At 34.0% G+C, this 14,164-nt stretch overlaps 1 protein-coding gene across 7 annotated transcripts in view; it reads left to right on the top strand.

The window, feature by feature from the left end:
- The window catches only part of Mettl4 (methyltransferase 4, N6-adenosine), a 29,013-nt gene that overhangs the window by 4,407 nt on the left and 10,442 nt on the right, over nucleotides 1-14,164 (top strand). For all 7 annotated transcript variants that reach the window (XM_048806487.1, XM_015482511.2, XM_048806483.1 and 4 more), the window contains 3 exons: nucleotides 653-1,022; nucleotides 3,721-3,790; nucleotides 7,047-7,221. In XM_048806487.1, the coding sequence (XP_048662444.1) occupies nucleotides 653-1,022; nucleotides 3,721-3,790; nucleotides 7,047-7,221 (615 nt within the window). The remainder of the gene's footprint in view (nucleotides 1-652; nucleotides 1,023-3,720; nucleotides 3,791-7,046; nucleotides 7,222-14,164) is intronic.

Genomic DNA, 14,164 nt, shown 5'->3' with positions numbered 1-14,164 from the left:
TAGAGCACTTGCCTAGCATGTGTGAGGCACTGGATTCGATCCTCATTACCACGTAAAAATAAATAAATAAAATAAAGATATTGTGTTCATCTGCAACTAAAAAACATTTTAAAAAGTGCATAAATATTTTATACTTGACTGTGGAGTGCCTTTAACTGAAATTAATTCAGTTGAAATTCAGCTTGGGAGGGATCATAATTCCAGTTTTGTACATGTTGAATTAATGTTGATGGTAGGACACTGTATTTTTCTCTTTTTGATTGTGAAAGAATATATCAAAAATAAAATTTACAAGTTCAGATCTCCAAAGCACAGTGGGCATTTCATTGTTTAGAAAATTATTTTAGGGCTGGGTTGAGCTGGTGGGTGGTAGAACATTTTCGGCATGCTTGTGTTTGATCTCTAGCACCACACAAACAAAAAATAATAATGTTGGGCTGGGGATGTGGCTCAAGCGGTAGCGCACTCGCCTGGCATGCGTGCCGCCCAGGTTCGATCCTCAGCACCACATACAAACAAAGATATTGTGTCCGCTGATAACTAAAAAAAATAAATATTAAAATTCTCTCTCTCTCTCTCTCTCTCTCTCTCTCTCTTTAAAAATAATAATGTCAATGTCCTTTTAATGTAATTTAAACAAATTCTCTTACAGATCAGAGAGCTGATTTTGGATGGATCTTTAAAATTAATCCAAGAAGGTCTCAAAAGTGGTTTTCTGTATCCACTATTTGAAAACCAGGACAAGTGTAATGAACCCATTACTTTACCACTTGATACCTGCAATTTGTCAGGATTATGTGAAATGGCAAAGCATTTACCTTCTATGAATGAAATGGAACTTCAGACATTACAATTGAGAGAAGATGATATGACTGTTACAGAGCAGGATTTATTTTCACGGGTTGTTGAAAATAACTCTAGTTTTACAAAAATGATTACTTTAATGGGACAGAAATACCTCTTGCCACCAAAGTGCAGTTTTCTTTTATCTGACATTTCTTGTATACAACCACTTCTGAACTGTAAGTAATTATTTTGTTTATTATTAGAAAAAGATAATTTTTCTGTGACCTCAGAAGTTAAAAGCTAGTCTGAATTTTGAACAAGGGCCTACATTATGATGATAGGGTAAACACCTTTCCCAGTATAATTTTTCTTTGAAATTGAATTTACACCAGATGTGGTGGTACATGCCTGTAATCCCATCTACTTGGAAGACTGAGGCAGGAGGATTCCAAGGTCAAGGCTAGCCTCAGCAATTTAGTGAGATTCTGTCCCAAAATAAAAAACAAAAAATTCTGGGGGTGAGGCTCAGTGGTAGATTGCCCCTGAGTTCTATTCCTAGTATCACAAAGTCAATTTAAATGTGCTGATTTTTGCTTTTTCTTTTAAATTTATATTCTTATTATGACCAAAGGGTCAGAAACTATCCCTAAGAGAGCAAATATAATTAGTTTTCAGTACTTAGGAATCCAGAATACAGTTGTATTTTAACTATATTACTTTCTTTAACATTTCTTCACAGCTAAATAGAAATGCTTCAGTTATGAATATTCCCAGATCATTCCTAGTCTTTTAGGCTAAGCTAATGTTCAAGTGTATGTCTAAAATTTATTGAGACATTTTCCTGTACAAAGCTAAAAAATTTAAATATGGAATTCCATAGTCACAGAGACGTGTATTTGAATTAGATTCTGAATTTTAGCTGAGTCATTGGGCTATTCACTTCATAAAGCTGAGCCTTAATTTCCTAATCTATAAATTGGGTATAGTATTTACTTGTGAGGGTCATTTTGAGTATTAAATGAAATAATCTGTATCATATTCTTAGTTCAGTGTTTTTAGTAAGTTGTAACTTTTAATCAGATAAAGGTGGTACATAAGAGGTATATTGATTAAATTGAATTTAATCATGTGTTTATTGTTATGTTGATGTTTTATAGCAAGATTTTATCAAGCAACTCCAACATAGTTTATTAATGAAAAGTTTCTTTTAATTGCTCTCCGGCCATCTTACTTGAAAGTGGTTATCTATGTAGCAGTGTCATAAATTCTTTAAGAGTAAATGACAAGGTAACAAATTAATGAGAAAATCATGCTACTTTGAACATTTTTTCCCATTCTTTTTTAGTCTTTGTTACTCTAATATTTATTGTAAATGTACCCTTTTATTACTTATGAGATTTTAGGTTTACAAAAATATATTTATAAAAGGGGGGAAAGAGAGCGTTCCTCCTTACGGTAAAATTACAATTAATTAATGTGGATTGAATGCTGGAACTAGAAATTTCTATTTGACAAATACCATAATAATAATTGGATGTCAAGAGAATGGGTGAAAAGATGAAACACAGGATGTTTTCACGATCTTAAAGTATGTCCCCACAAGATACTTGTCTATTACAAGGGAAAAACTGGAGAAGTCTGGCAAAAATACTTTAATCTAGTTATGTAAAGTAATATTGGTAAGCCATTTTCACATCCTATAACACATATTTTTCTGATAAGGTGCTGAGGCATTACTTTGATGGTACTCTTGCCGAATATAAATAACCTAAATTTAATTATGAGGAAATACCAAACCCAAATTGAGGGACATTCTATAAAATAACTGGCCTCTATCCTTTAAAAATGTCAAGGTCATAAAAGACTTAAGAAAGAATTTTGCTGGATTGGAGGATATTTAGGAGACATGGTAATTAAATGCAGTGCATGATCCTGGTTTTGATTTTGGACAAGGAAAAAAGAAATTAGTAGATAAATGGGAAAATTTTATTATGGTCAGTATATCAAATATAAGACTGAAATTTCAAAATAAAAAATTAAAAAATGTAAAGTAAAAAAAGTCACCTTAATTTGAAAGGAACATATTCATGTGGTTGCCAAGATTTATGGGGAATTTACAAATTATTAGCATCCAGCTTAGTGAGCTGTAGTCATCTGTAGGTATTGTCTGTAAAAAGCAGAAGTGAGCTAGGTGTGGTGTTGCGTGCCTATAATACCAGCAACTTTGGAGGCTGAAGTAAAAGGATCCTAAGTTCAAGGTCAGTCTGAGCAACTTAGTGAGAACCTTGTTTCAAAAATAAGTAAGTATGGGCTGGAGTTGTGGCTCAGCTTTAGAGCGCTTGCCTAGCATGTGCAAGGCCCTGGGTTTGATGCTCAGCACCACATAAAAATAAATAAAATAAAGGTATTGTGTCCAACTACAACTAAAAAAGAAATGTTTAAAAAAATAAGTAAAGGGCTGGGGATGTGGCTCAAGCGGTAGCGCGCTTGCCTGGCGTGCCTGCAGCCTGGGTTTGATCCTCAGCACCACATACAAATAAAGATATTGTGTCTGCTGAAAACTAAAAAATAAATATTAAAATAAGTAAAAAAGGGAGGTATAGCTCAGTGGTATAGCACCCATGGGTTCAATCCCCAGTACTGCAAAAACAAAATAGTAGTGGGAGAAATTATATTAAAATCTGAGATCCTAAATTATAAGGGGAATACTAATTTTTAAAGATAAATTAGTATATTTGAATAAATGCTATAAACCTTTTTTTGCATTCCGTCGTATTTGTGTTATTAATGAAAGTACATTGTTAGTTTTTATTTTTTTGGGGTATTGGAAATGAACTCAGGGCCTCATATATGCTTAATTAATGTCTTCTTTCACTGAGCTGCATCTTTAAAGTACTCATATTCAGAGGGTTCTGAAATTGTCTTTGATTTCAGGTAGGAAAACATTTGATGTAATTGTGATAGATCCACCATGGCAGAATAAATCAGTTAAAAGAAGTAATAGGTAAGTGGAAATGAATTTTCTACTAGATATGCTTCCTAAAAACTATAGTCCTGGGCTGGGGTTGTGGCTCAGTGGTAGAGCACTCACCTAGCACAAGTGAGGCCCTGGGTTTGATCCTCAGCATCACATAAAATAAATAAATAAATAAAGGTATTGTGACCAACTATAACTAAAAAATAAATATTAAAAAAAAAAAACTATATGGGCTGGGTTGTGGCTCAGCGGTAGATCACTCGCCTCGCATGTGTGAGACCCTGGGTTCTATCCTCAACACCACATAAAAATAAATGAACAAAATAAAGATATTGTGTCCATGTATAACTACAAAAATATTAAAAAACTATAGTCCTTTTTACATTCTAATTTAATATACTATAAACATTATGATACAGGTTACCTGTAACTACTAAAATGCTTTAAGTAATTTTTAAGTTTTAATTCCTTAATTAGATGATTCTCTTGAACTGCACTGGAATGTTAAGAGTAATGTATTTTGCTGAGTGTGGTGGTGCATACCTGAAATCCCAGTCACTCAGAGACTGAGGGAGGAGGATAGTAAGGTCAAGACCAGCCTCAGCAATTTAGCAAGATCCTAAACAACTTAGTGAGACCCTATTTCAAAATAAAAAATAAAAAGGGTTGGGGATGTGGCTCAGTGGCAAAATGCCCCTGGATTCAATCCCTGTTACCAAGAGATAAAACAAACAAAAAATATATATAATTTTTACTTGTTATAAGGCTACTGCCTAAACCATTCAGGATTATTTCTATAACCCTGGGCAGTATTGTCAAAGGATGAAAACTTTGCCTTCTTTTGTATCTGATTCTAAAATTTAGAAATATGTGCATAATATTTCCAATTTTCCTCAATAACCTGCTATGAATGAATTTTTCTTATTGATTCTTATATTTGTTTATATTTTTAATTTAATTTATGATGCATTTTAAGTTTTTGTTTCTCTTGTGATGGTAAGTTCAGTTAGTTACTAAGACAAGCTTTCCTTTTAGTAGTGTTTTAAAAACTTTTAAGAATTTTTCCCTTTAGTTCTAGTGAATGTATTCACTTGTGTTTCCTCCTACTCTTCAGTTTTCTTGATTAAACAATTCCTAGTTTGACTTAAATTTTATCTGAAATTTCTTATTTTCCATAGTTATCTTCCCTTCCTCATGCTTTTTGTTTATGAACTGTGTGAACAGGATATTTTTCTTTTAAAGGTGCAAGACACAGGGCTGGAGTTGTGGCTCAGTGCTAGACCGCTTGCCTAGCCCTGGGTTCGATCCTCAGCACCACAAAAAATAAATAAATAAAATAAAGGTATTGTGTCCATCTACAACTAAAAAAAAAAAAGATGCAAGGCAAAGAATTTTTGTGACTTTTTTATTTTAGAACTATTGATCGATGATTCCTGACATTGTACAGTTGCCTTGCATTAGAGCTAGATTCCAGTGTTCATTGTATTTGCAGTTGGGAGGCCAGTTAGCTTTTTTCAGAGAAGAAAAAGCAGTAGAAGCCTTATTGGAGCTGACTGAGGAGTAAAAGGAGGAAGAGTGGAAAGACTAAGTGAAAATCAGTTTTTAGCTTAAACAGAAGGAGATTGAATTAAGGGAATTTATTTTTTCTTTACTCCATCCTTCCTTTCTCACTTCCCCCCTTCTCTTTCCTTTGCTTTTCTTCCTCTCTTTGGCTTCCCTCTTCTCTCTGCTTTCTTCTTTTTAAATTGAATAATATAAGCATATTTATAGATTAGTAGTAAAGAATTAGTAGAGAGATTGAAATACAGAAGGAGGGGATATCTGGCCTGACAAGATACTAAAATATGGGAATAAGTGAACCCATCTGGAGGGATAAACTTTCATAAGTGAAGTCATTCTATAGAAATAGATAAATAAAGGCATAAAAAGGAAGGGAGAGAGGATTGGGCAGTTGAAGGAACCTAAAGATTTTTATTTTTATTGTTATATGAATTAGCTTCATCTGCCAAGAGTAAGTTTTGACAAATCTGAAAAGTGTTGGGGGTCTGGAGTCCTTGATGAAGGATAGTTAGTAAAATTACGAATAGTTTTGAGAAACTGAGAATTTTAGTGACCCAATTTCTATATTTGTCTTTATATGATTTTCCCTGTATGAAAAAATTGAATTACAAGGTGGTATAGAGTTAAGATAGAAGGTTTGCAGGAACTGTGAGGTTGAAGGGTAGAGTGGGTGGGGATGGGAGTTGAGGTTACTAGAGAAAAGGTAATGAAGTGATTGGTAGTCTGTGGAAGATGAAGTATGGCCAGGAAGAAACTGAAAGGGGAGGAATAGGGCACTGGATTCTTTGATTAAGGTTAAAGAATAGATAAATGATAGGAGGCAAGAGATTAATGTGATTGGTTTCAGAGATGAAGCAAATGTCATGGTAAAGTCCAGGTTATTGCATCACAGTAGACTACTGAAGTAAGGTGAATACAATTCTGTTTGTTTAGATAAAAAGTATAGTTGAGGCATGTACATGATATGGGCTATGCTTTGAAATTGTCTTGGTGAGGTAGAAGGATCTCAGAGCTTAAGTCATCACTGAATATGGAGAGTGAGGATGAAATGGATTCAGTAAGGAGCGTAAGTGTAGCAGAGCTGGATAGCATGTGTCTCAAAGAGAAGGACATTTTATGCAAAGATGGATGTGATAGGGGCTAGAAGTAGCCATGGAATTAGGATACTGATTTTTCCCCTCCTGTTGCATGTGTTGGATGTTGCAAAAGGGGGCATATTCAGTTGATTGGGTATCATACAGCTAGTAGTGTTCTGTCAATATAAACTAGACTTTCTACTTTTAATGGCTAGTAGGTTCAAGACAATGGATTCCTTTTAAAATGAAAGTCTGAGGGCTTCAGAGAGCTCAGTGGAATTGATTGGAAAGGAAGAAAGAAACGGGATGATGGATTGGGGGTTGAAAATGTAGTGGAAAGGAGATGAAGTTGTGTGAGAAGATAGGTGACTTGAGGGGTCAGCATTTTGTGCATGGCTTTTGGGTTATATTATGTGATTGGAAATGATTAAAAAACAATACAGTCTGGCAATTTTGTCAAAGAAAAATGAAGTCAGTTTTTACTTTTGGGTAATAATATGCCCACCAGGTGGCACTCTAGCTTCATATTTAGCTACACAAATAAATAGCTAGAATAGGCTTGTAATGGGGCCAATGTTATCTAAGTCTTTCCCTGCTTTTCTTTTTTGCTGTAAATTTTGGTCATATTTTTTTCTGTGTATTTTTAGGTACAGTTATTTATCACCACTGCAAATAAAGCAAATACCTATTCCGAAACTGGCTGCTCCAAATTGTCTTGTTGTTACTTGGGTGACCAACAGACAGAAGCACCTACGTTTTATTAAGGAAGAACTTTATCCTTCTTGGTCTGTGGAGATAATTGCTGAATGGCATTGGGTAAAAGTAAGTTAAGAAGTTAATTTATTTGTTAATATAGTGTGACGTACAGGTCACATAAAGATAATACCTACTTTTTAATGCTTAACATCTCACTGTTGTGCTACTTCAACAGGATCTAATGACAACTTATGCTTTGCAGCTTAAAAACACCTATATCTGCCTATTCTCAATGCTTTTACCATGTCTTTTTTTGGTGTGTCTTTTTAAAAAACTTAATTAATTAATTTGTATTTGTTCTTTTAGAGTCTCTGTCTTTTTATAGTAGAGTCCCAAATTGCTGGCCTTGGGAAGTCAGTCAGGGAGATGGCAGAATGAAGCTTTTTAAAAAAACATTATTGGTATATTATAATTATACACAATAGTGGGATTCATTGTTACATATTTTTACATGTGCACAATATAACAATATAATTTGGTCAATATGCAGAACAAAAAAATTTAAAAGCTCTGATATCTCTTGTTTAAAGAACAACAAACAAGAAATTTGGAAATCTATCACCAAACATAAAGAGTGTTGCCCTTCCTCTTCTTCTACTTACTTACCCACAATTTCAGTTATGTTTTGTGTCATCTCCCTCTATCTGCTGTTCTATATTGTTTCTGGGTATGAGAGCAGAAAATAGCAAAGATAACCATTATAATGAGAATGAGAGGATCTGTAATGAAGAAAATTAAAAGTGAAAACTAAATTTTAACTTAGGTTCTTAGTGTCTTACATACTACTGAGTCTATTTTATTTTTTTTGGTACAGGGATTGAATCCAGGAGTGCTTAACCCCTGAGCTACATTCCCAGCCCATATATGTGTGTGTGAGTATGTATACACATACATATGTATATACGTACACATATATATATATATACACACACACACACATATATATACACACATATATATGTATGTGTGTGTATATATGTGTGTGTGTGTGTGTGTATGTGTGTACATATGTATATATATATGCACATGTATGTATATATGTATATGTATATATGTGTGTATGTACATATGTATATATGTATGTATGTGTATGTATGTATGTATTTGGTACTGAGGCTTGAACCCAGGGGTGCCTTTTTTATATTTTAGAGATAGGGTCTTGCTCAGTTGCTAAGTGCCTCACTAATCTGCTGAGGCTGGCTCTGAACTTGCAATCTTCCTGCCTCAGCCTCCTGAATTACAAGAATTATGGGCGTGTAGCACTGTGCCTGGCCTGAGCCTATTTTTAAAAGAAATGGTTCCATCTTATTGGTTGAATGATCTTTAATATTTTGCTACATGCTACACAAATACAAATAAAAAATGTAGAAAGAGTAATGTTTTAATTCAGAGTTCATTGGATATACTTTTAAAAATAGATTGACTATGAATTCCATAAAAGCCCTCCTGACAAAAAAGATAAGCTAAGTTATAACCAATTCAATGTTTATTATTAATATAGCTAGTATATTATTTTAGACCCAGTAGAGTTGCATTTTTTTTAAAAAAAATATTTTCTTAGTTGTCAATAGGTGCTGAGAATCGAACCCAGTGCCTCATGCTAGGCAAGAGCTACAACACCAGCCCTGGAGTTGCATTTTTTATGGGCTTTCTTGGTCAATTGAAATATCTTCTAAAAGCTGTGTACATTGACTATTTGTACCTACCAATTTTATAAGAATTGGTAAAACAAATATTTAGTTGTATTTTTGCTCTCATGACATAACTTTGGTTGAACTGATAAAGAACCATGATGGGAATGTAACATCCCTTTCCACCCAGCACATTATGATAGTTTTTCTCCTCCCTCTTCTTCTTCTTTACTCCCTCCTCCTTCTCATCTTTCTTCTACCTCTTCCTCCTCTTCCTTCTATCCCTGCCGCATCTTTCTTCTCCTCAGGGCCTTGCTCATGCTAAGCAAATGCCCTACCACTGAGCTATATCCCTGGCCCTAATACTTTTTTAAAAAATTTTTTATTTTAATTTGTTATATATGATAGCAGAATGCATTACAATTCATATTACACATATAGAGAACAGATTTTCATATCTCTGGTTGTATACAAAGTGTATTTACACCATTTATGTCTTCATACATGAACTTAGGGTAATGATGTCCATCTCATTCCACCATTGTTTTTACACCCCTTGTCACCTCCTTTCTCCTCCTACCCCTTTGCCCTATCTAGAGTTCACTAATCTTTCCATGCTCTCCCTCCCAACCCCACTGTGATTCAGCTTCCTTATATCAGAGAAAACATTCGGCATTTGTTTTTTGGGGATTGGCTAACTTCACTTAGCATTATCTTCTCCACCTCCATCTATTTACCTGCAAATGCCATGATTTTATTCTTTTATTGCTGATTAATATTCCACTGTGTAAATATACTACATTTTATTTATCCATTCATCTACTGAAGGGCATCTAGTTTGGTTTCACAGTTTAGCTATTGTGAATTATGCTGCTATAAACACTGATGTGGCTGTGTTCCTGTAGTGTGCTTTTTAAAAATTCTTTGGGTATAGACCCAGGAGTGGGACAGCTGGGTCACATGGTGGTTCCATTCTCAGTTTTTCAAGGAATCTCCATACTACTTTCCAGATTGGCTGCAGCAATTTGCAGTCTCACCAGCAGTGTATGAGTATGCCTTTTTCCACACATTCTTGCCAACACTTATGATTTGTGTTCTTAATAGTTGTTGTTCTGACTGGAGTGAGGTGAAATCTTAGAATAGTTTTGATTTGCATTTCTCTAATTGCTAGAGATGTTGAACATGTTTTCATATATTTGTTGATTGATTGTATATCACCTTCTGAAAAGTATCTGTTCAGTTCCTTGGTCTATTTATTAATTGGATTATTTGTTTTTTTAGTGTTTAGCTTTTTGAGTTCTTTGTGTACCCTAGAGATCAGTGCTCTTTCTTTTGCTGCGAAGCAGCTTTTTAGTTTGAATCTCTTATTTATTAATTCTTGATTTTAATTCTTATGCTATAGGAGTCTTATTAAGGAAGTAGGGGCTTAAACCTATATGATGGAGATTTGGGCCTACTTTTTCTTCTATTAGTCACAGGGTCTCAGGTTTAATGAGTTTAGTGTATGGTGAGAGATAGGGGTTTAATTTCATTTTGTTGCATATGGATTTCCAGTTTTCCCAGCACCATTTGTTGAAGAGGCTATCTTTCTCCAATGTAAGTTTTTGGCACCTTTGTCTAACATAAGATAACTGTAATTATATGGGTTAGTCTCTGTGTCCTCTATTCTGTACCATTGGTCTACCAGTCTATTTTGGTGCCAATACCATGCTGTTTTTTGTTACTATTGCTCTGTAGTATAGTTTAAGATCTGGTATAGTGATGCCACCTGCTTCACTCTTCTTGCTAAGGATTGCTTTAGCTATTATGGGGCTCTTATTTTTCCAGATGAATTTCATGACTGCTTTTTCTATTTCTCTGAGGAATGTCATTGGGATTTTGATTGGAATTGCATTAAATCTGTATAATGCTTTTGGAAGTATGGTTATTTTGACAATATTAATTCTGCTTATCCAAGAACAAGGGAGGTCTTTCCATCTTCTAAGATCTTCTTTAATTTATTTCTTTAGCGTTCTGTAGTTTTTGTTGTAAAGGTCTTTCACTTCTTTTGTTAGGTTGATTCCAAAGTATTTTTTTTTTTTTTTGAGGCTATTGTAAATGGGGTAGTTTTCCTTATTTCCCTTTCAGAGTATTTGTCACTGATATACAGAAATGCCTTTGATATATGGGTGTTGATTTTGTGTCCTGCTAGTTTGCTGAATTCATTTACTAGTTCTAGAAGTTTTCTGGTGAAATGTTTTGGGGTTTCTAGGTATAGAATCATATTGTCTGCAAATAGTGCTAATTGAGTTCTTCTTTTCCTATCTGTATCCCTTTAAGTTCTTTCTTCTAATTGCTCTGACCAGTTTTTCAAGAACTATGTTAAATAGAAGTGGTGAGAGGGGACATCCCTGTCTTGTTTTTAGAGGGAATGCTTTCAATTTTTCTCCATTTAGAATGATGTTGGCTTGGGGCTTAGCATAGATAGCTTTTACAATGTTGAGATATATTCCTGTTTTCCCTAGTTTTTCTAGCATTTTGAACATAAAGGGGTGCTGTATTTTATCGAATGCTTTTTCTGCATCTATTGTGATGATCATGTTGTTCTTATCTTTAAGTCTATTGATGTGATGAATTACATTTATTGATTTCCTTATGTTGAACTAACCTCGCATCCCTGGGATGAATCCCATTTGATCGTGGTGCACTCATTTTGATATGTTTTTGTATTCGATATGCCAGAATTTTATTGAGAATTTTTGCATCTATGTTCATTAGAGATATTGGTCTGAAGTTTTTTTCTTTGATGTGTCTTTGTCTGGTTTTGGAATTAGGGTGATATTAGCCTCATAGAATGAGTTAGGAAGTGTTCTCTCTTTTTCTATATCCTGAAATAAATTGAAGAGTATTAGTATTAGTTCTTCTTTAAAGGTCTTGTAGAACCCTGCTCTGTATCCCTTTGGTCATGGGCTTTTCTTGGTTGGTAGGTTTCTGATGACGTCCTCTATTTACTTGCTTGAAATTGATCTGGTTAAATTGTGTATATCATCCTGATTCAACATATGACTCTAGAAATTTGTGAATGCCATCAATACTTTCTATTTTATTGGAGTACAAGCTTTCAAAATAATTTCTGATTATCTTCTGTATTTCTGTAGTGTCTGTTGTGATATTTCCTTTTTTCTCACGTATGTTAGTAATTTCAGTTTTCTCTCTTCTTCTCTTTGTTAGCATGGTAAGGGTTTGTCAATTTTATTTTTTCAAAGAACCAACTTTTTGTTTTGTCAATTTTTTCAATTGTTTCTTTTGTTTCAATTTCATTGAATTCAGCTCTGATTTAATTATTTCCTGTCTTCTACTGCTTTTGGTGTTGATTCGTTCTTCTTTTTCTAGGGCTTTGAGATGTAATGTTAGGTCATTTATTTGTTGACTTTTTCTTCTTTGAAGGAGTGAACTCCATGCAATGAACTTTGCTCTGGGTACTGCCTTCATAGTGTCCCAGAGATTTTGATACATTGTATCTGTGTTCTCATTCACCTCTAAGAATTTTTTAATCTTCTCCTTGATGTCTTTTGCAACCCATTGTTCATTCAGTAGCATATTATTTAGTCTCCAGGTGTTGGAGTAGTTTTTTTTTAAATTTTATCATTGATTTCTAATTTCATCCCATTATGATCTGATAGAATACAGGGTAGTATCTCTACTTTTTTATATTTGCTAAGAATTGCTCTGTGGCATAATATATGGTCTATTTTAGAGAAGGATCCATGGGCTGTTGAGAAGAAAGTGTATTCGTTCATTGAAGGATGAAATATTCTGTATATGTCAGTTAAGTCTAAGTTATTGATTGTATTATTGAGTTCTGCAGTTTCTTTGTTTAGCTTTTGTTTGGAAGATGTATCCAGTGGTGAAAGAGGTGGGTTAAAGTCACCCGGAATTATTGTGTTGTGATCTATTTGACTCTTAAACTTGACAAGAGTTTGTTTGATGAACGTAGATGTCCATTGTTTGGGGCATATAAATTTATAATTGTTGATGACTGGTTCCTTTAAGCAGTATGAAATATCCTTCTTTATCCCTTTTGATTAACTTTGACTTAAAGTCTACTTTATTTGATATGAGAATGGAAACTCCTGCTTGCTTACGCTGTCCATGTGAGTGGTATGATTTTTCCCAACCCTTCACCTTCAGTTTGTGGATGTCTTGTCTTATGAGATGAGTCTCATGGAGGCAGCATATTATTGGGTCTTTTTTAAAATCCAATCTGACAGACTATGTCTTTGATTGGTGAATTTAGGTGATTAACATTCAGGGTTATTATTGAGACATGATTTGTATTCCCACCCATTTTTGTTTATTTTTGGTATTTAACTTAACTTGGTTTCTCCTTTGATTAGTTTTTCCTCTAGTGTAATTCCTCCCTTTCCTGATTTTCATTGTTGTTTTTCATTTCCTTTTCATGGCATATTTTGCCAAGGATGTCCTGTAGTGCAGACTTTCAAGTTGTACATTCTTTTAACTTTTGTTTATCATGGAAGGTTTTTATTTCATCATCAAATCTAAAGCTTAATTTTGCTAGATACAAGATTTTTGGTTGGCATCCATTTTCTTTCAGAGCTTTATATTTGTTGATATGTTTCAGGGTCTGGGTTGAAAAATTTGCACGTAATCTAATTGGTTTCCCCCATATGTAATCTGATTCCTTTCTCTTTTGGCTTTTAATATTCTCTCCTTATGCTGCATGTTAGGTATTTTCATTATAATGTCCCTTGGTGTGGATCTGTTGTGATTTTGTATATTTGGCATCCTGTACGCCTCCTGAATTTGGTTTTCCAATTCATTCTTCATGTTTGGAATTTTTTCTTATATTATTTCATTTATAATTGTTGATGACTGGTTCCTTTAAGCAGTATGAAATATCATTTCTTTGGTTTGGAACTCTTTGCTTCCTTTATCCCAATAACTCTTAAATTTGGTCTTTTCATGCCATTCCATATTTTTTGAATGTTCTACTCATGGTTTCTTATCATTTTTACTGTGTGGTCTACATTCTTTCCAAGATGATATGTCTGAGGTCCTGTCTTCCAAGTGGTCTAATCTGTTGGTGATGCTTTCAATTGAACTTTAAATTTGGTTTATTGTTTCTTTCATTTCAAGGATTTCTGGTTTTTTTTTTTTTGGGACCTCTATCTCCCTATTGAAGTAATCTTTGCTTCCTGTATTTGTTTTTTTTAATTGATTAATTAATTTTAATTAGGTGTATTGATGACAGCAGAATGTATTTTGATTCATTGTACACAATTGCAGCACAACTTTTCATTTCTCTGTAGCAGACATACATGTACCTGGGGTAATGATGTTCATCACATTCTACCATCTTTCCTGCCCCCATTACCCCC

The sequence above is a fragment of the Marmota marmota genome, unplaced genomic scaffold, assembly GCF_001458135.2.
Source record: "Marmota marmota marmota unplaced genomic scaffold, marMar, whole genome shotgun sequence".
In the NCBI taxonomy this organism is placed as follows: Eukaryota; Metazoa; Chordata; class Mammalia; order Rodentia; family Sciuridae; genus Marmota; species Marmota marmota.
Note: the sequence above shows the minus strand (reverse complement) of the source record. Positions and strands in the feature narration are given on the sequence as shown.